At 47.6% G+C, this 21,949-nt stretch overlaps 1 protein-coding gene across 2 annotated transcripts in view; it reads left to right on the plus strand.

Annotated features, from left to right (window-relative positions):
- Nucleotides 1–21,949, plus strand: part of LOC135054966 (zinc finger protein 300-like) — an 86,867-nt gene that overhangs the window by 45,147 nt on the left and 19,771 nt on the right. The window contains exon 2 of one of the 2 annotated variants that reach the window (XR_010243606.1): nt 8,695–8,759. Coding sequence is in view for 1 of the 2 variants with exons in the window: in XM_063958474.1 (XP_063814544.1) it covers nt 8,828–11,095 (2,268 nt within the window). In the remaining variant the exon portion in view is untranslated. Of the gene's footprint in view, nt 1–8,694; nt 11,855–21,949 lie in introns of those variants that run through there. The other variant, XM_063958474.1, reaches the window with a different exon arrangement.

The raw sequence follows: 21,949 nt of genomic DNA on the forward strand, positions 1-21,949 counted from the left end.
TTTAGCCGAACGCCTGAAACTTATCCCCACAGATATTGTGGCTGAGGACCAAGCTGGATTTCTTTTTCAAAGTAATTCTGTCGCTAATATTTGGAAGATTTTGTCAATTCTTCAAACCCATGATTCCTTTGGGACACTGGACCTTGCTTTAGCTTTATCCCTTGACGCTGAAAAAGCATTTGATCTTGTTACTTGGGATCACCTTTTTTGAGTTGTTGGTGAGGTTTAGTTTTCCGGAGGAATTTGTTCATATTTTCTGCACCCTTTATACTAATGCTATAACTCAGATAGTGAGTGGGGCTACATATCTGACACTTTCACAATCTGTCGAGGCAATATGCAGGGGTGTCCTCTCTCCCCTCTCCTGTTTGCGCTGGCCCTGGAGCCTTTGGCCATCGCCTTATGTGGAGAGAAGATGTTCTCTGGTGTCTCCACATGATGCTGTTCATCACGAAACCTGACACATCTCATCCTTCAATCACTGCGCACATTACCAAATTTGGCTCTTTTGCAGGATATAGAGTCAGTTTTGACAAGTTCAGAGTGATGTCTTTGTCTGGTCACTATGCTTTTCCAGCCATCCCTCTTATAGCTCAGACTTTCAAGGTCTCTCTACATTCACTCAGATATTTAGGTATCCATATTACTTCCACTCTTGCAGACTTAAATAAGCTTAACTTTCCTCCCATCTTAAAAAAACTGCCCAACTATTAGATACTTGGATCCATCTCCCCGTTTCCTTATGAGGACGAATTGCTCTATTGTAGAGTGTTTCCTAATATTTCCTATACCATCTAAATGCTGCCTATCACTCTCTCTAATACTACACTATACTGATATCGAAAAGGGTATTATTCGCTTTTATAAAAAGTGCTGAATATATATTGGACGTTCCTATGTGACATTATTAGAATCCATGACAAATTTTTGTAGACAAATTTCTTGAAATTGCCCCGGTAACATAATGATTTACATTTTGGAGGTTTAGTTTGACTCAAGTGGATGGGAGAGCCGGGGAATCGTACTTAGAACCAGTCGGTAGGATGGGCAATTGGAAAGACAGATAAGATGACCATCGACTGCTAAGACTATCAGTCTACATATTTGTCCTGATTGAGAGACCATAATATTTTATGTGTTTTCTTTTCCCTTTCTCCTTGCTTGTGTACTATTTTTCTCTGACGTCCTAGTGGATGCTGGGAACTCCGTAAGGACCATGGGGAATAGCGGCTCCGCAGGAGACTGGGCACAACTAAAGAAAGCTTTAGGATTACCTGGTGTGCACTGGCTCCTCCCACTATGACCCTCCTCCAGACCTCAGTTAGAATCTTGTGCCCGGCCGAGCTGGATGCACACTAGGGGCTCTCCTGAGCTCCTAGAAAGAAAGTATATTTTAGGTTTTTTATTTTACAGTGAGACCTGCTGGCAACAGGCTCACTGCAACGAGGGACTAAGGGGAGAAGAAGCGAACCTACCTGCTTGCAGCTAGCTTGGGCTTCTTAGGCTACTGGACACCATTAGCTCCAGAGGGATCGACCGCAGGACCCGTCCTTGGTGTTCGTTCCCGGAGCCGCGCCGCCGTCCCCCTTACAGAGCCAGAAGCAAGAAGATGGTCCGGGGAATCGGCGGCAGAAGACTTCAGTCTTCAACAAGGTAGCGCACAGCACTGCAGCTGTGCGCCATTGCTCCTCATGTACACCTCACACTCCGGTCACTGATGGGTGCAGGGCGCTGGGGGGGGGGGGGGGGGGGCGCCCTGAGGGCAATATTACACACCTTGGCTGGCAAAATAATCACAATATATAGTCCCAGAGGCTATATATGTGATAAATACCCCTGCCAGAATCCATAAAAAAGCGGGAGAAAAGTCAGCCGAAAAAGGGGCGGGGCTATCTCCCTCAGCACACTGGCGCCATTTTCTCTTCACAGTGCAGCTGGAAGACAGCTCCCCAGGCTCTCCCCTGTAGTTTTCAGGCTCAAAGGGTTAAAAAGAGAGGGGGGGCACTAAATTTAGGCGCAATATTGTGTATACAAGCAGCTATTGGGGAAAATTCACTCAGTTATAGTGTTAATCCCTACATTATATAGCGCTCTGGTGTGTGCTGGCATACTCTCTCTCTCTGTCTCCCCAAAGGGCTTTGTGGGGTCCTGTCCTCAGTCAGAGCATTCCCTGTGTGTGTGCGGTGTGTCGGTACGGCTGTGTCGACATGTTTGAGGAGAAAAGTTATGTGGAGGCGGAGCAGATGCCGATAAATGTGATGTCGCCCCCTGTGGGGCCGACACCAGAGTGGATGGATAGGTGGAAGGTATTAACCGACAGTGTCAACTCCTTACATAAAAGGCTGGATGACGTAACAGCTGTGGGACAGCCGGCTTCTCAGCCCGCGCCTGCCCAGGCGTCTCAAAGGCCATCAGGGGCTAAAAAACGCCCGCTCCCTCAGATGGCAGACACAGATGTCGACACGGAGTCTAACTCCAGTGTCGACGAGGTTGAGACATATACACAATCCACTAGGAACATCCGTTGCATGATCCCGGCAATAAAAAATGTGTTACACATTTCTGACATTAACCCAAGTACCACTAAAAAAAGGGTTTTATGTTTGGGGAGAAAAAGCAGGCAGTGTTTTGTTCCCCCATCAGATGAGCGAATGAAGTGTGTGAAAAAGCGTGGGTTCCTCCGATAAGAAACTGGTAATTTCTAAAAAGTTACTGATGGCGTACCCTTTCCCGCCAGAGGATAGGTTACGCTGGGAGATATCCCCTATGGTGGATAAGGCGCTCACACGTTTGTCAAAAAAGGTTGCACTGCCGTCTTAGGATACGGCCACTTTGAAGGTACCTGTTGATAAAAAGCAGGAGGCTATCCTGAAGTCTGTATTTACACACTCAGGTACTAGACTGAGACCTGCAATTGCCTCAGCATGGATAGTGCTGCTGCAGCGTGGTCTGTGACCTTGTCAGACAGGGATACTATTTTGCTAACATAAGAGCATATTAAAGACGTCGTCTTATATATGAGGGATGCATAGAGGGATATTTTGCCGGCTGGCATCCAGAATTAATGCAATGTCCATTCTGCCAGGAGGGTATTAGAGACCCGGCACTGGACAGGTGATGCTGACTTTAAAAGGCACATAGAGATTCTGCCTTATAAGGGTGAGGAATTGTTTGGGGATGGTCTCTGGGACCTCGTATCCACAGCAACAGCTGGGAAGAAAATTTTTTACCTCAGGTTTCCTCACAGCCTAAGGAAGCACTGTATTATCAGGTACAGTCCTTTCGGCTTCAGAAAAGCAAGCGGGTCAAAGGTGCTTCCTTTCTGCACAGAGACAAGGGAAGAGGGAAAAAGCTGCACCAGTCAGCCAGTTCCCCGAATCAAAATTCTTCCCCCGCTTCCTCTGAGTCCACCGCATGATGCGGGGGCTCCACAGGTGTAGCCAGGTGCGGTGGGGGCACGTCTCGAGAACTTCAGCGTCCAGTGGGCTCGCTCACAGGTGGATCCCTGGGTTCTGCATGCAGTATCACAGGGATACAAGCTGGAGTTCGAGGTGACTCCCTCTCGCCGTTACCTCAAATCAGCAAGCTGTACTTCCAGCAGGTGAAAATCAAGCTACCCCTCCTTCAACAAGGCCGGGGTTACTATTCCACAATGTTGTGGTACCGAAACCAGACGGTTCGGTGAAACCCATTCTAATATTGAAATCCTTGAACACTTATATACGAAGGTTCAAGTTAAAAATGAAATCGCTCATGGCGGTTATTGAAAGCCTGGACGAGGGAGATTACATGGTATCTTTGGACATCAAGGATGCTTACCTGCATGTCCCCATTTACCATCCTCACCAGGAGTACCTCAGTTTTGTGGTACAGGTTTGTCATTAATAATTCCAGACGTTGCCGTTCGGTCTGTCCACGGCACCGAGAGTATTTACCAAGGTAATGGCCGAAATGATGATACTCCTTCGAAAAAAAGGGAGTTTTTAATTATCCCGTACTGGGTCGATCTCCTGATAAAGGCGAGGTCCAAGGAGCAGTTATTAGTCGGGGTAGCACTTTCTCGGAAAGTGCTACAACAGCACAGCTGGTTCCTACGACACGTCTACTGTTCCTGGGGATGGTTCTGGACACAGACCAGAAAAAAGTGTTTCTCCCGGAGGAGAAAGCCGAGGAGCTGTCATCTCTAGTCAGAGGCCTCCTGAAACCAAAACAGGTGTCGGTGCATCACTGCACGCGAGTCCTGGGAAAAATGGTAGCTTCCTACGAAGCAATGCCATTCGGCAGGTTCCATGCAAGAGCTTTTCAGTGGGACCTGTTGGACAAGTGGTCCGGATCGCATCTTCAGATGCATCGGCTGATAACCCTGTCTCCAAGGACCAGGGTATCTCTGCCGTGGTGACTGCAAAGTGCTCATCTTCGAGAGGGCCGCAGATTCGGCATACAGGACTGGGTTCTGGTGACCACGGATGCCAGCCTTCGAGGCTGGGGAGCAGTCACACAGGGGAAAAACTTCCAGGGACTATGGTCAAATCAGGAGATTTCCCTACAAATAAACATTCTGGAACTGAGGGCCATTTACAATGCCCTAAGTCAAGCAAGACACCTGCTTCAAAACCAGCCGGTACTGATTCAGTCAGGCAACATTACGGCGGTCGCCCATGTAAACCAACAGGGTGGCACAAGAAGCAGGATGGCGATGGCAGAAGCCACAAGGATTCTCCGATGGGCGGAAAATCATGTGTCAGCAGTGTTCATTCCCGTAGTGGACAACTGGGAAGCAGATTTTCTCAGCAGACACGACCTCCACCCGGGAGAGTGGGGACTTCATCCAGAAGTCTTTCAAATGATTGTACACCATTGGGAAAGGCCACAGGTGGACATGATGGCGTCCCGCCTCAACAAAAAGCTAAAAAGATATTGCGCCAGGTCAAGGGACCCTCATGCGATAGCTGTGGACGCTCTGGTAACACCGTGGGTGTACCAGTCGGTGTATGTGTTCCCTCCTCTGCCTCTCATACCCAAGGTACTGAGAATAATAAGAAGGAGAGGAGTAAGAACTATACTCGTGGTTCCGGATTGGCCAAGAAGAGCTTGGTACCCAGAACTACAAGAAATGATCTCAGAGGACCCATGGCCTCTGCCGCTCAGACAGGACCTGCTGCAGCAGGGGCCCTGTCTGTTCCAAGACTTACCGCGGCTGCGTTTGACGGCATGGCGGTTGAACACCGGATCCTAAAGGAAAAAGGCATTCCGGAGGAAGTCATTCCTACGCTGATTCAGGGTAGGAAAGATGGGACCGCAAAACATTATCACCGCATTTGGCGAAAATATGTTGCTTGGTGTGAGGCCAGGAAGGCCCCAACAGAGGAATTTCAACTGGGTCGATTTCTGCACTTCCTACAGTCAGGAGTGACTATGGGCCTAAAATTGGCTTCCATTAAGGTCCAGATTTCGGCTCTGTACATTTTCTTCCAAAAAGAACTGGCTTCACTGCCTGAAGTTCAGACTTTTGTTAAGGGAGTGCTGCATATTCAGTCTCTTTTTGTGCCTCCAGTGGCACCTTGGGATCTCAACGTGGTGTTGAGTTTCCTAAAGTCACATTGGTTTGAGCCACTTAAAACCGCGGATCTAAAATATCTCACGAGGAAAGTGGTCATGCTTTTGGCCTTGGCTTCGGCCAGGCGTGTGTCAGAATTGGCGGCTTTGTCATGTAAAAGCCCTTATCTGATTTTCCATATGGATAGGGCAGAATTGAGGACTCGTCCCCAGTTTCTCCCTAAGGTGGTATCAGCGTTTCACTTGAACCAACCTATCGTAGTGCCTGCGGCTACTAGGGACTTGGAGGATTCCAAGTTACTGGACGTAGTCAGGGCCTTGAAAATTTAGGTTTTCCAGGACGGCTGGAGTCAGGAAAACTGACTCGCTATTTATCCTGTATGCACCCAACAAGCTGGGTGCTCCTACTTCGAAGCAGACGATTGCTCGCTGGATTTATAGCACAATTCAGCTTGCGCATTCTGCGGCTGGACTGCCGCATCCTAAATCTGTAAAAGCCCATTCCACGAGGAAGGTGGGCTCTTCTTGGGCGGCTGCCCGAGGGGTCTCGGCTTTACAACTTTGCCGAGCTGCTACTTGGTCAGGGTCAAACACGTTTGCAAAATTCTACAAATTTGATACCCTGGCTGAGGAGGACCTTGAGTTCTCTCATTCGGTGCTGCAGAGTCATCCGCACTCTCCCGCCCGTTTGGGAGCTTTGGTATAATCCCCATGGTCCTTACGGAGTTCCCAGCATCCACTAGGACGTCAGAGAAAATAAGATTTTACTCACCGGTAAATCTATTTCTCGTAGTCCGTAGTGGATGCTGGGCGCCCATCCCAAGTGCGGATTGTCTGCAATACTTATATATAGTTATTGCCTAACTAAAGGGTTATTGTTATGAGCCATCTGTTGAGAGGCTCAGTTATGTTTCATACTGTTAACTGGGTATAGTATCACGAGTTATACGGTGTGATTGGTGTGGCTGGTATGAGTTTTACCCGGGATTCAAAATCCTTCCTTATTGTGTCAGCTCTTCCAGGCACAGTATCCTAACTGAGGTCTGGAGGAGGGTCATAGTGGGAGGAGCCAGTGCACACCAGGTAGTCCTAAAGCTTTCTTTAGTTGTGCCCAGTCTCCTGCGGAGCCGCTATTCCCCATGGTCCTTACGGAGTTCCCAGCATCCACTACAGACTACGAGAAATAGATTTACCGGTGAGTAAAATCTTTTTTTTTTTCTCTATTTGGTTGTTTTATTTGTAATAGAGTTATGCTCTTTTGGCAGAGCTAACAGATCGGAGTTCCCCATACCGGTACTTTAATTATCCGTACCTTGATGTATTGCCATCTGTTTATGTCTTATGCCATTCTGGGGCTTTCTCTATTATCTCTGACATGATTGTAATGTACTTCTCTGTACTGTTTTCTTTGTATCAGTAAAAGCAACATTGTTTTTTTGTTTTGTTTTTTTTGGGGGGGGACTTACCTTAGTGGTTGTATTTGCAACATAACATGCCTAGGGTCTGTTATTCACATGTTGACCTTTACAATGACATGGCTACAAAGTTGAACATACTAGTTAAATGGCTTCAATCACAGTCAGAAGCTGTTATATGACAACTCGATTTATCCTTTTGCCAGGAGACAAATGTACATGCACCAAGCTTCTTATTGCATTCCATGTATCCACATTTAGTTTCTCCTTGATTGGTCTTCACTACCTTCAAGCCCAAATATTTTCAGGCTTAAGTGATGTACCAGAGTCAGACTGACCTTATTGAGTCTCACCTGTGGCTTAAACCCAAGTGCTCAGTGTTCAGCCAAAGTTTATCCATTCACAAAGCTGATGTCTTTGCAGACATGGACCCCTAAATGAAGTGGGCTGTCGAAACGAGGGGATTGTGGTTGCTAGTAGATAGGTTGTTAGGAGATCACAATGTCAAGATGGACACAATTGTCCGTGTCCTTCCATAGACTGCACCTCCTCCCCCAGTCTATTGGACTTCTGTCCTTCCATAGACTACACCCCCCACCCTTCCCCGACCCCCCAGATATATTCATCTGGTAGAGATGGTGACCGAACTGGGAATCTGGGTAAGCAGATGGTGTAGGTAACTCGTAAATAGTGGCCCAGATAGAATTGTGATAATTGAGGGATGAAACTGCCGTAGTGAAAGGGATTAATGTATTATGTGCAAACAACTATTTAAAAAAAAAAAAGAGAGTATAAAACGGTGTGCCTTGCCGCATATTTCAAGGTACACATAACACTAACAGGACCAGAGGCTAAACATAGGCACATAACCCTAGTACAGAGGTGACTGACACAATAGTATTCAGATACTGCAGTGATGGATGCAATAAATCCCAAAACAGCGGCATTAGAGCATTGTTGTGTCACAGGAGGCTGGCACCATGTAAAAGGCTGTGCACCACTCAGGGAGTCCTGTTTACCTGCTTTGCCCCTTAAATTTAGTTTGACTCTCCTAGTCTGCTGTTCAGTCCCTCGGATGCCATCCTAAACCCAATTCCTGCTTCACTGCCATTGCCACCTCCTTACATCCATAGGCTCAGTACACCGGGGAGCAATGTCTGCTAAAAGAGTGCCATACACAGGGTGTATGTGTGCTGTGCCCAGGTGACAAGGGGTGTGCAGTGTAGGAAAGACGTTACAGCTGGGGACACTAATTCCTCAATCTCCCAGTCACCTTATGTGTCCAGGAGTGCAAAGGCTAGTGCTGTGCCAGCTACAAGCTGTAGACCGTGTGCGATGCAGTATGCTCCCTGATACTACGGTGTCACATGCAGGGAGCCCCCAGTGCAGCCAGTGCCCTGGGGATGTGCACAGCCAGTGCCCACGAAAGGTGCAGTCAGTCCTGGGAGTGTGCAATACAATACGTTTCCTGGATGTCTGCGGTGTGTCATATCAGCCACTCTGCATCACACAGCCGCAGGTCTCCCCAATGCTGATAGATGTAAAAGTATCCGTCTTTGCACCCCCACAAATCCCCCCACACACACACACCAGTTGCGGCCCTGACCTACAGCCCATGGTACCACAAACTGCATCCTGTGCAGCAATTCACTCCCAGAAGGCTTTGCTCCTCTGTATTATCTCTGTGTATATCATCTAACCATTATGCATTTCTCTCCCACAGGTCTCGCTGAGGATACAAAAATATCTGCAGGATACCACACCCCTACCCTATTTTTCCCCCGGATGGTAGGAATGAGGATCACAGTGTTATAAATATTAAGGCTGCATAATATTAATCAACATACAAGCAAAACATGATCAACTCTCCAGAGAGTGTTACAGAGAAACCAATTTTATGGGATGGAGGACACCTCTCCGATATTTATACACCCACAGATCATACACAGTATACATCTACTCATATTAAGGAGGAGTCAGTCTCATGTGATGGTGGAGACCTCACACACACTGACATGTATACACCTAGATATTATACACTGTATACACCTACTCATAATAAGGAGTCAGGCTCATGTGATGGAGGAGACCTCACACACACTGACATGTATACACCTACAGATCATACACAGTATACATCTACTCATATTGAGGAGGAGTCAGGCTCATGTGATGGAGGAGACCTCACACACACTGACATGTATACACCTACAGATCATACACTGTATACACCTACTCATAATAAGAAGGAATCAGGCTCATGTGATGGAGGAGACCCACCACACACTGACATGTATACACCTACAGATCATACACAGTATACATCTACTCATAATAAGGAGGAGTCAGGCTCATGTGATGGAGGAGACCTCACACACACTGACATGTATACACCCACATATCATACACTGTATACACCTACTCATAATAAGGAGGAGTCAGGCTCATGTGATGGAGGAGACCCACCACACACTGACATGTATACACCTACAGATCATACACAGTATACATCTACTCATAATAAGGAGGAGTCAGGCTCATGTGATGGAGGAGACCTCACACACACTGACATGTATACACCCACATATCATACACTGTATACACCTACTCATAATAAGGAGGAGTCAGGCTCATGTGATGGAGGAGACCCACCACACACTGACATGTATACCCCCACATATCATACACTGTATACACCTACTCATATTAAGAAGGAATCAGGCTCATGTGATGGAGGAGACCCCCCACACACTGACATGTATACACCTACAGATCATACACAGTATACATCTACTCATATTGAGGAGGAGTCAGGCTCGTGTGATGGAGGAGACCTCACACACACTGACATGTATACCCCCACATATCATACACTGCATACATCAACTCCTATTACAGGGGAACCAGTCTCATGTGAAGGAGGTAATCTACATTCTACATGTGACCCTAGTTTGGAAGGCGGCGAAGTGGACTGTAATACACAGCCCAGTAACCTTTCTGAGAATCATACAGGACATGATATAAATGTATGTGGTGCATCAGCTCCACAGAATGTCCAGTATAGCGAGCAGACCTATAAGTGCTGTGAGTGTGGAATGATTTTTACAGTCCATTCTGAACTACTTAAGCATGAGGCCACTCATGCACAGAATACATCGGCTCTATGTTCTGAACTTGGGAAATGCGTCAGTGGAAAAAAGCCATTTTCCTGCTCTGTCTGCGGGAAATGTTTTACCCAGAAGGCCAATCTCACCAGGCATCAGCTAATCCACACCGGAGAGAAGCCATTTTGCTGCTCAGTCTGCAAGAAAAGCTTTAACCGAAAGTCAAATCTCCTAACCCATCAGAGGAGCCACACAGGAAGTAAGTCCTTTACTTGTTCCCAATGTGGTAAATCTTTCAGTTTCAAATCTGATCTTGTGGTACATCAGAGAATACACACCGGGGAGAAGCTCTACTCCTGCTCGGAATGTGGGAAATGCTTTGCCCAGCACTCAGCCCTTGCGATACATCACCGGAGTCACACCGGAGAGAAGCCGTATTTCTGTTCTGAGTGTGGCAAATGCTTCATCACTGACTCACACCTCAAGATGCATCAGAGAATTCACACGGGAGAAAAGCTATATGCCTGCTCTCTGTGCGGGAAACAGTTTACCAGCAATGGGAGCCTCACTAGACACCAGAAGATTCACACCGGAGAAAAGGGGTATCCTTGCCCCGAATGTGGGAAGTGTTTTACCCACCAATCAAATCTCAAGATTCATCAGATCATTCACACTGGGGAAAAGTTTTCCTGCTCGGTCTGTTGGAAGGAGTTTGCGGACAAGTCAGGGCTTATTAGGCACAAGAAAATTCACACAGGGGAGAGACCGTACTCCTGCTCTGAATGTGGGAAATATTTCAACACCAGCTCAAACCTTAAGGCCCATCACAGGGTTCATACTGGAGAAAAGTCATGTTCCTGCTCCGAGTGCGGGAAAAGTTTCACTGACATTTCAGGGCTTATTAAACACCGGAAGGTCCACACAGGAGTGAAACCGTATTCGTGCTCCGACTGTGGGAAGTGTTTCACCACCAAATCCCATCTTATGACGCATCAGAGAATTCACACCAGAGGGAAGTAACTGTATGACTGTTACCACTCTGTTCCCCGGGAGCTGCCTTGAGTTCATCCCTGTCTGATTGCTACTCCCCTTTTAGACTGTAGGCTCTCACGGTTAGGGCCCTCTTCCCTCATGTGTTTTTCCTTAACTCCCCATCATCTCCTCACACTGCCTACAACAGCACCAAACCTTTGGGTTCGGTCCCCCTGCTGCTTATTTTGATATTATGACTGCTACTACGGAAATGTTTATAAACCTTATACCGTAGTTCATGTTCTGCGAGTCACTTTTCTATTGTCTGTACTGTTTCTGTTAACTTTGTAAGGTGCTGTGGACCTCTTGTGATGGCATATTAATAAAGGATAACTAATGATAGGAGGAATTGATCAAGTAAGAAAGTGTTAAATAGATAGCCAAGGTTTTGCAGATGAATAGAATATGTTCTTGCTTTGATTGGGGGAATCATTGATTTTGTAAATCATATCTCTAGATATATACAGTATATACCTCCCAACATATATATATATATATATAGAGAGAGAGAGAGGGAGATAGGATATGCGTGTGTCTGTGTATGAAATATTTTTTTTAGTAGGGTATGCCATGATGAACATAGAAGTCGTCACTCAGGAGATAAACAGCCTGTTGCTTTGAATGCGGGGGTCACTTTCCAATTGGGCATTTCTTGTTAACATTCAGCAAATTCATATTGGTAAGAATGGGGGTTGTATTTTATGTAGAACAATACCGCAAATCATAAATAAAAAATAAAAACTCAAACAGTGATTCGCCACAGGCTTACTTGACGTTTGAAAGTGTCTGATAACTAAACTGACAGAAAAAGTATTACTTTTATAGAATGTGTCTGCTTTATAGTAACAGAATTCAGCGGGATCAGTATGACACACCGCCGTGTGGTATCCCGGTGCTCTAAATATCGATGCTGGGATACCGAACGTAGGAAGACCTACAGGGGTGAGTTAAGGGTGTTCTACTCTCTCATCACCCACCTAACCCTCCCTGCCCACTGCCTAACCCTATCCTCCCCCCTTTGTGCCTAACCCTAACCACCCCCCGGAGGTGCCTAAACTTAACCCCCCTTCCGAAGTCTGAACCTAACCCTCCAGCCCTGTAGCGGGATACGGTCATTAGGTTGACACCAGTTAGGTCGACATGCATTAGGTCGACATGGTCATTAGATCGACATGTACTAGGTTGACAGTTCAAATGGTCGACATGAGTTTTTCTCATTTTTTTACATTTTTGGACATTTTCATACTTTACGATCCACGTGGACTACAATTGGGAATGGTAACCTTGCCTTAAGCATGGCGAGTGAAGCAGTGCACTAATTGGGGTTCCCCGTCACTTTACAAAGAAAACAACACAAAAAAAGTAAAAAAAAACTCATGTGGACCATTTGACCTGTCTACCTAGTACATGTCGATTTAATGACTATGTCGACCTAATGACTGTCGACCCAACGACCCATACCTACCTCGGAGGGGGGACGATAACCCCTCCCAGCAGCCTAACCCAATCACCCCCGGGACGCAGCCGCAGCCTAAACTTAACACCGCCCCACCCCCCGCGGTTTACCCCTGCTGCCGTGCGGTGTCTCCTCATTCGGGATTACAGTACTTGGGATTCCGGCGTTCGGATCTTGCTCCCGTTCTGGATGCCTGTGTCGGCATTCGGACTGGTGTCAGGATTCCGGCGTCGGGATTCTGACTGCATCACAATTGAGCATGTAACAGATTACAGTATTGGTAGAATAGATGCAGTGAGCTGGTATATTCAAATAAACACAAGATTTAACAATTCATAACATCAGAGCTGCAATCAGAGACAGTGCTAAGAGCCACATAGGGGCCCTTGGGGATAAGTAGTCTCATTGGAAGCCGTTCATACAGTGTCCCTCGGAAAATTGTACAGACTGTTCATTGCTGCAGTTAGGGAATCAGTCATGGCAGCAGTAAATGGGTAAAGGATGCAAATTGGCCCTTTTTGCCTCCCACAGTGACCATCGGTATGACCCACTGGGATCTCTACCGAAGTTTTGAAGCAAAAAATTAGGTAAGTATGATGGGCTGTGAGTCTGATACTGTGATATATGGTGGTATGTTGACCCCATTTCTCCTGATCATGGAAATATGGAACACAGAGAAGCACCACACAGATAAAAGGGTCACTGAGGAGTAGGGATGGACAATGTCCATTGATTGAGTGGAAAAAAAAATCATGGGTTTCTTCTAAGGAGAAATGTTTATCCACAGGTGATAATGTAACAAGAGTTTTTTTCCCCTCCACATTGCATGTCACTTAGACCCGCCCTCCTGATGGGTATCCCTTAGCCCGCCCTCCATCTCTGATTGACCCACCATGGTCACATGTCTACACCTGTGCCAGACACCGAAGGTTCCCTGGCATCAAGGGATGGTATCAATGGCGCCGTTGATGGACACCACCATTGGTGAACCATTTAATATCCATCCCTATGGAGGAGAAGTGCAAATTTTGTACATGAGTACAACCAGTGGTGGATTTCCCACTAGGCATGTGCCTAGAGGTGTCATTTGCTGGGGGTAGCACAGCAGACCTTCCTACATTAGTGTTGTTTGCAAGATGGCGCTGCACGGCGGCTGGATGCATCCTTTTTGTCACATTACTTATTTTTTCCTTTCGCAACCGGCATGGGTTAGGGTTTGCATAGGCAGCAAATTGTGGTATAAAATGTAAATGGTGTGGTAGAGGGTACCATGGCTGTCCGGAGGCATGACCAGTACCAAAATAAAGGATAGAGCAGTGAAGTGATATGGAGGGGGATGTCAATGTGGGGAGGGGTGAGAGGTCTAGGGGTGGCGTGACCATTAAATCGGCCCCAGAGTGCAACCATGCAGGGTTGATAAGTGAGCCCTATGGCTTGATAACTGTGGAAGAGGCTGCAGAGGCAGCAGTGCACCTTGGGTATCGTAGTCCTGTTTCCTGTGCATAGGTATAAATAAATCTGCCACTACATTGATCTTGAGTACTTGTAACGCCATAATTAGACTACTCAGCTCTGTATTGGGAAGAGACCATAGAGAAATGGCCGCCGGAGCCCATATTTATAGGGGCATTTGTTTCAGGAACGAACTAGAACCTATCTGACACTAGTGAATATAGCGTTAGCGCTGGTGCCATAAGGCACCACAGATTCTGCCACCTGTCAGCTTGTTGTTCTCGTGACACTGGAAAGACAGAAGGAGCAGAGGCCAGGCAGTGACTTCTGTACTGAACCAGTAATACGGAGACAAGGCTGTAGGTGAATGCTGGTGAATTCTCAGTTCATGAATATTAATGAGTGATAATGATTATTCATAGCAGTGACAGAGGATTGTGGACCCTAGCTGCATCCCTGCTATTCTCATGTGATTCACCTTACACCCTGTTATACTCTGGCACCTGTCTTCTGTGCCAATTCCCCGCATTACATTCTATACATAGCTCATGGCATTCCCCAATCCATTGCTCTCTGCCTTCTAGATTATTATCCAATTCATCTCTCCCCTTGTGTATTATCATCCCATGCAGTCCTACATGTTCTATTCATCATATTCATCACTATATCTCCACATTTATCATGCCCTTTGTTACAACTTATTCATTCCTAAACCTTCTATTCTGCCATCCAGTTCATTCCTATCCTACACATATTTATATACATTATCAGCACTTTCATCACTACACTTTCTACACGACCATTATATTAAATCCTACTTTATTATCCCTTTACTCTGTACAACTTCCGTTATCACTCCATTTTCTCATACGTCCTAGAGGATGCTGGGGACTCCAAAAGGACCATGGGGTATAGACGGATCCGCAGGAGCTTGGGCACACTATAAAGACTTAAACTGGGTGTGAACTGGCTCCTCCCTCTATGCCCCTCTCCCAGACCTCAGTTAGACTTTGTGCCCAGGAGTGATGGGTCACACATTAGGGGAGCTCTCCTGAGTTTCTCTGAAAGACTTTATGTTAGGTTTTTTATTTTCAGGGAGACCTGCTGGCTACAGGCTCCCTGCAGCGTGGGAGTGAGGGGAGAGAAGCAGGACCTACTTCTTCTTAGTTTAAAGGCTCTGCTTCTCGGCTACTGGACACCATTAGCTCCAGAGGGTTCGATCACTTGGTGCGCCTAGCTGCTTGTTCCCGGAGCCGCGCCGTCAATCCCCTCACAAAAGCCGGAAGAAAGAAGCCGGGTGAGTATTGGAAGAAAAGAAGACTTCAGTGACGGCAGAAGACTTCAGTAACGGAGGTAACCGCAGCGGTAGCGCTGCTCTCCATGCTCCCACGCACCAACGTCTCTGGCAGGGTGCAGGGCGCTGGGGGGGAGCGCCCTGGGGGCATGTTGCTGAGGGTCTACAATGCTGGCAGGGGACATATTTCGGTGCCTGGGCACAGCGTATGTTCACCCCGCCAGGGTGCCGCAGGGGGGAGAGACAGCGGTAGTGATGCGCTCCCTGCTCCCGCGCTTACCATCACCTGCAGGGTGCTGGGGGGGGGAGAGCGCCCTGGGCAGCATATAACATAAAATCTGTAATTCACTGGCGGGGGGACATACTTCGGTGCCCGCCCCGCCAGTGCGCCGCGAACGGGAGAGAGCAGCAGTGGTAGCGCTGCGCTCCCGCACTCCACCGTGCCTGCAGGGCGCGGGGGGGGAGCGCCCTGGGCAGCATAAAACAGGTTAATCACTGGCGGGGGCGACATGCTTCGGTGCCCACCCGCCAGTGCGCCGCGAACGGGAGGGAGCAGCAGCTGTAGCGCTGCGCTCTCTGTTCCCGCTCTCCATCGGCCTGCAGGGCGCTGGGGGGGGAGCGCCCTGGGTGGCATTTATAAAAGGATCCCGGGCGGGGGAACATACCCGGACACCGGGTGTCTTCGCCCCGCCGGGAGACCGCAGCATGCACGCTGCGGTCCATAGCTCCCACACACCAACGGCTTCCGTGGGCGCCCTGGGCTGCGTCAGGAAAAAAGCAAGTTATACAGGGGGTTACCCCCTGTATATAGGGTCCCCAGCTAGTTTTTAATGTATTATATATTTATAAAATTGAGCGGGCATAAGCGCGCCGGGAAGGGGCGGAGCTTAGCCCTCACAGAGGAGTCAGCACCATTTTCCTCAGGTCCCCACCAAAATTTACTGTGTAGTAACAAGGAGGGGGGGCACAGTGTTTTTAATGCTATAGGGGTGTCATATAGCATTATGTTTAATAATGGACGCATAATCCTTGTTGTGATACATAAATTCACTGTTTCCCTGTTTATTTACCCACTATCGGTTAGTCGACATATGTCGACAGGTGTGAGGGCTTTGTCACAAGCTGCTGTGGGGATAACTGTCGGCTTCGCCGATGCATGGCGGTACTTGATTCGAAAAATTAAGTATTAGCAGGTTAGTTTTGTGTGCTTAAAAACAAGTAAACACGCTAGGGGAGACACAGTTGTTTGTGGATGCCCTGTCGGCATCAACGGTATTTCCTGGGTAAAAAAATTAACAGGCTGTTATTGCCTTGTACCTTTATTTGGATATATATTTATAGGTATATGTGGCGGGAGTGTTATTGAAATTGTCTATGCTTCCCTCAGACCCCTCGGGGTTCCAAGACTATTATTTTTTGCCCGCTTACTATTCCTTGCTGTCGACATTTACTCAGTTTCTGTCGACCATAACGTTCCTGGTAGATACACATCGGGGGCACGTCAGTACATGGTCATACACTTTCACAACACATTACTGTCACTAGGGACCTGACGGGTCAGGACAATCCACTTGCGTATAGGTTATATCTATATGTACAGTATATATATGTAGATATATGTTTATATATGCAGGGTTAGGATATGTGTGTTTTATTGTGTATTACATTATGTATATCCATGAATGCTGAAATAATGGTATTCTGCTCATGTGCTGATCGCTCTGTTGATTAAGCTCTAGATTGGCCGTGACGAGTTGGTTTTCGATCCTCTCAAGGAGTCCAAATATTATTCTCTTCCCGACGCGGAGAGAACATTATGGCAGTCAACTCCTGGTCGACGCAGAGCCCGGTTGCAAAGGATCATACACAGGAAGCTAAGTGATATTTTATTTCTATACTTTGGCCTTATTTGCATTGCATGTACATGAGGGAGTGTTGTATTCGGGTAGGCATCCGATAGAATTTCCCTACCCAGAGTGGGTAAGCTTGCTTATGTTGATTCTACTTTATAACATTGCAGCAGGCTGTCGCGTGACAGCAGGAGGTGTAGCCGGGAAAATGCTGAGGTTGTCTCCGAGAGATACTCGAGGGAGGTATACAGCTGTTTGGTGAGCCCTCTGTTCAATCACTCTCAGCGGATACAACTGGTAAGTCTAACTTCGTGAGTTAGCCTCCTTCACAACGGTTCGTGACGCATTCTTTTGTGGGATGCAGTCGTTTTAACCGGTTCGATACTGTTCTTTTTTCCTTTTCTGTGCAGACAGTGGAAGGTTGAAAGGTAAGAGTTCTGCAGCCTTGTTAGGTTCGCAGAAGTGGAAGTCGTTTTCTGTTTCCAACACATCCACCACTTGTCGCTGAGTCTATCTGGCTAGTTCCCACTCCGGTGAGCACTCGTCTACTAATTTTCAGTTAGTCCAGGAATAGACTAAGATCTGTGAGTTATTTGTAGAATCCAAAAGGGGAGCTTTCTGCGTGTCGGTTGTTCCCCTTACTGTTTTTTCTAATAGATCTTGCCGTTCCCCTCTGGAAGGGGAGGTAGTACGCGACGTCATACAGAGGTGTGGCAGGTTCAGGACATTGTCCGGTTGTCCCTGTATAAAGGTGCACATCGTTGTTTCTCTCTGACTGTTCTTCGACACAGGGATTGGCTGTTGTTCCCATCGACACAGTTGTCGGGGGTGGGTTTCAGAGTAGATACTGACCGGTTAATGTTCTGTGTTTTTCCTGTGGAAAGAGGTCTGAGGATCCAGAGTTGGATCAACTCTGCTGTGACACTTCATCAATATGTTCTGTTACTAAAACAGATGGGTGCGGCCTACAAGGGTTTTTTTGGTGAGCAGGTCTACTGCCAGAGTGGCTTTCAAGGGGCCAGGTGGAATTGTGGTCCGGGTCTCACCTGCACATGCACCGGAATAGAATCCTAAAGGCCAGGACATCACTCCTGTGGTGTCTGCTCGGTTCTCTCCTTCTAGAGGGATGAAGGTTCGGGATCCAGGTTTAGATCCTGGTGTCCATGCATACAGATCTCTGAGGCTGGGGAGCAGTCCTTGCAAGGGACGTATTTCCAGAGGATAAGGTTAAGTTGGAAAGCTTGTCTGCAATAAGCTTTCTTGATTTAAGAGCTATTTTCGACGAACGTATTCTTCGTGTTCAGCCCATGTTAGTTCTGCCAGACCACTTGTCAGCAGTGGCGTAAGTAAGCCGCTATGGCGGAACAAGGAGCAAAGCAGCAATTGCAGAAGATGCACAGTTTTGCCGTGGGGCGGAAAGTCTAGTAAACACTATATTAGCAGTATTCATTCCGGAGGTAAACGAAGGAGAAATAGATTTCCTCTGCTGATGCGATCTTTATCCGGGAGAAATTCAGTCATCATCGAGAAGTTTTCACAGACGTGACAACTTTTTGTGGAGTGTCGCAATTGGTCAGGTTGGCGTCTCGCTTCAACGAGAGGCCTCAGGGATATTGTTTCAGGTCAAGGGACACTCAAGCTATAGCAGTGGACACCCTTGTGACACCGTGGGTGTTTTTAGTCGGTCTATGTGGCCTCTCCTCTTTCATTTTTTCTGAAGGTGATGAACGTAAGAAGAACAAAGGTTCAGGCGATCCTCTCGGATCCGATCAAGCCAAGGAGGGTTTGCTATCCAGTTTTTCATGATTTGCTCATGGAAGATTCCTGCCCTCTTCCTTTACGTGAGGAACTGTTACAACTAGATCAGGGCGTGTATCAAGACTTACCGCGACTGCGTCTGACGGCGTGGCGGTTGAATGCCATATCCTAAGCCGGAAGGATGTTCCCAGTTAAGTCATTTCCTCAATGTTTCAGGCTAGGAAAGAAGTAACGGCAAAGCCTTACCGCCGTAGTTGGCGTAACTCTGTGTCTAGGTGAATCAAGGATGGTTTCTACGGAAGACTTTCAGCTAAGTCGTTCTTATCCATACTTTACAAGCCGGTGTGGATGCAGGCCTACAGTTAGGCTCCATTTCGGTGCAGTATGGCCTTATTATTTTCTTTAAAAAAAAATTATTCTCTCTTGGAAAGTGGTCATGCTATTGGCTTTGGCGTCCGCAAGGCGGGTGTCGGAAGTGGTGGTTTTGTCTCACGAGCCTTGTTGATCTTCCATGTGGATAGAGAGGAATTGTATACTCGGATTGTAGTTCTGCCAAAGGGTGGTTTCTGGGTTTCGCAGAAATCAGTCTATTTTGATGCCGGTGGTTACTTAGGCATTAGCTGATTCAAAGTCTCTCGATGTTACCGGGGATTTGAATATTTAGGTCGCCAATTTGGCTCAGTTTGGAGAAACAGAGGCTCTGTTTGTCCTGTATGCTCCCAGCATGCTTGGGGCGACTGCAGTATGCAGTCTGTTACACGCTGAATCTGTGATGCGATTTGGCATGTTTGTTCTACGGCTGGATTGCCGTTACCGAAGTTGGTGGAAGCCCATTCTAATGGAAAGATGGGCTCTTCTTGGGCGGATGCCTGAGGAGTCTCGGCGGTTCAACTTTACCGAGCGGATTATTGGTCGGGATCAAACGCTTTTGCTATGCTCTACAAGTTTGATACCCTGATTTTTGGGGACCTTTTGTTTGCTCATTCGGTGCTGCAGAGTTGTCCGCACTCTCCCGCCCGTTTTGGAGCTTTGGTATAAACCCCATGGTCCTTTTGGAGTCCACAGCATCCTCTAGGACGTATGAGAAAATAGGATTTTAGTACCTACCGGTAAATCCTTTTCTTTAGTCCGTAGAGGATGCTGGGCGCCTGTCCCAGTGCGTACGGTGTCTGCAGTTATTGTTTTTGGTTACACCCTGGTGGGGTGTCTTCTCTGTCAAGCGGTTGCTGCCGTTTTTCATGCCATGGCATGCGGGGTCTTATTTTTGCTTATGTGGACACACGGTTTGTGTTACATATTCTCTCAGCATGTGGCTGTGTTTTGTTCATGCCGTTGGCTGGTATTCTACTGAATGCCACGTTCTACGGTGTGTTTGAGGTGTGAGCTGGTAGGACACTCACCGTGTTTATAACAATTAATTCTTTCCTCGAAATGTCCATCTCTCCTGGGCACAGTTTTCTAACTGAGGTCTGGAGGAGGGGCATAGAGGGAGGAGCCAGTTCACACCCAGTTTAAGTCTTTATAGTGTGCCCAAGCTCCTGCGGATCCGTCTATACCCCATGGTCCTTTTGGAGTCCCCAGCATCCTCTACGGACTAAGAGAAAAGGATTTACCGGTAGGTACTAAAATCCTATTATTACTCCTCCTGTATCACAATCTCATTCATTCCTGGGGTGTAGAATGGTATACCGGCGCCGGGAGGCCGACCGCCGGCATACCGACAGCGTGGTGTGCGCAAATGAGCCCCTTGTGGGCTCGATGCGCTCACCACGCTGCGGGCACGGTGGAGCGCCACGCTATTTTATTCTCCCTCCAGGGGGGCCGTGGGCCCCCACGAGGGAGAAAAAGTGTTGGTATGTCGGCTGTCAGGATTCCGGCACCGGTATACTGTGTGCCGGGATCCCGACGGTCGGCATACTGAAGACCACCCCATTATTACACCATCTATATTATTATCCTATTCATTCCTACACCATCTATATATTTTACCCTATTCATTCCTACAACTTCTACATTACCTATTATTTTTTCTTACTTATATTATCATCCCATTCGCTAACATTTTCTACATCAATATTGCATTGATTATTACACTTTCTATATAATTACCCAACTCTGAGTGCCGGGTAGCCGAGCAGAGCCACAGGAGGTGGAGCCAGCCCCTGTTTCTCCTGGGTGTGGCTCATAGGATCAACAGTTACTAGGTTAACAGTATATAGGTTGACCACTATTGGTCTACAGTGACTAGGTCGACTTGAAAAAAGGTCGACATTAGTTTTTAATAGTTTTTCTCTTATGTCCTAGAGGATGCTGGGGTCAACATTAGTACCATGGGGTATAGACGGGTCCACCAGGAGCCATTGTCACTTTAAGAGTTTGAGAGTGTGGGCTGGCTCCTCCCTCTATGCCCCTCCTACCAGACTCAGTTTAGAAAATGTGCCCAGAGGATCATATCTAGGGGAGCTCTCCTGAGCTTTCCTGGAAAAGTTTTAATTTAGAGTTTATTTTTTTACAGGAGGCTGTTGGCAACAGCCTGTCTGCAGCGAGAAACTAAGGGGGGGAGCAGTATCCGCCCTGCGGGGTCTGAGCCAATGACTCCGCTGACTGGACACTGAACTCCAGAGGGGTCTGATCGGTCTCCGCCACAGGGGAACTACTCGCCCCAGCAGCATGCCGCCGACCCCTTACAGAGCTGAAGTGAGTGGTGAGTTAGTCACCAACCCCCCCTAGCAAGCGGGGGGGCCGGTGTGAAGATGGCGGCAAATGGGGATAACAGCGCTCCTGGACGGGACCAGAGGCACATAGTGCAGCGCTGTGAGGGGCGCCCTGAGCCAGCGCTTACCCTACACACTGTTCAGCAAGCCTGTCAGGGTCCAGGGATCTCAGCCAGCAAAACTCCTCAGGCCAGTTTAAATATCAGAAGAGCGGGAAGACAGCCCCATTAAGGGGGCGGAGCTTCTCAGAGCGGACCATGCAGCGTTCCAGCACCATTTTCCTGCATGCAGAGCTGAAAGGAAGATACTGGTCCCTCC

This window comes from Pseudophryne corroboree, chromosome 3, assembly GCF_028390025.1.
Source record: "Pseudophryne corroboree isolate aPseCor3 chromosome 3, aPseCor3.hap2, whole genome shotgun sequence".
Lineage (NCBI taxonomy): Eukaryota > Metazoa > Chordata > Amphibia > Anura > Myobatrachidae > Pseudophryne > Pseudophryne corroboree.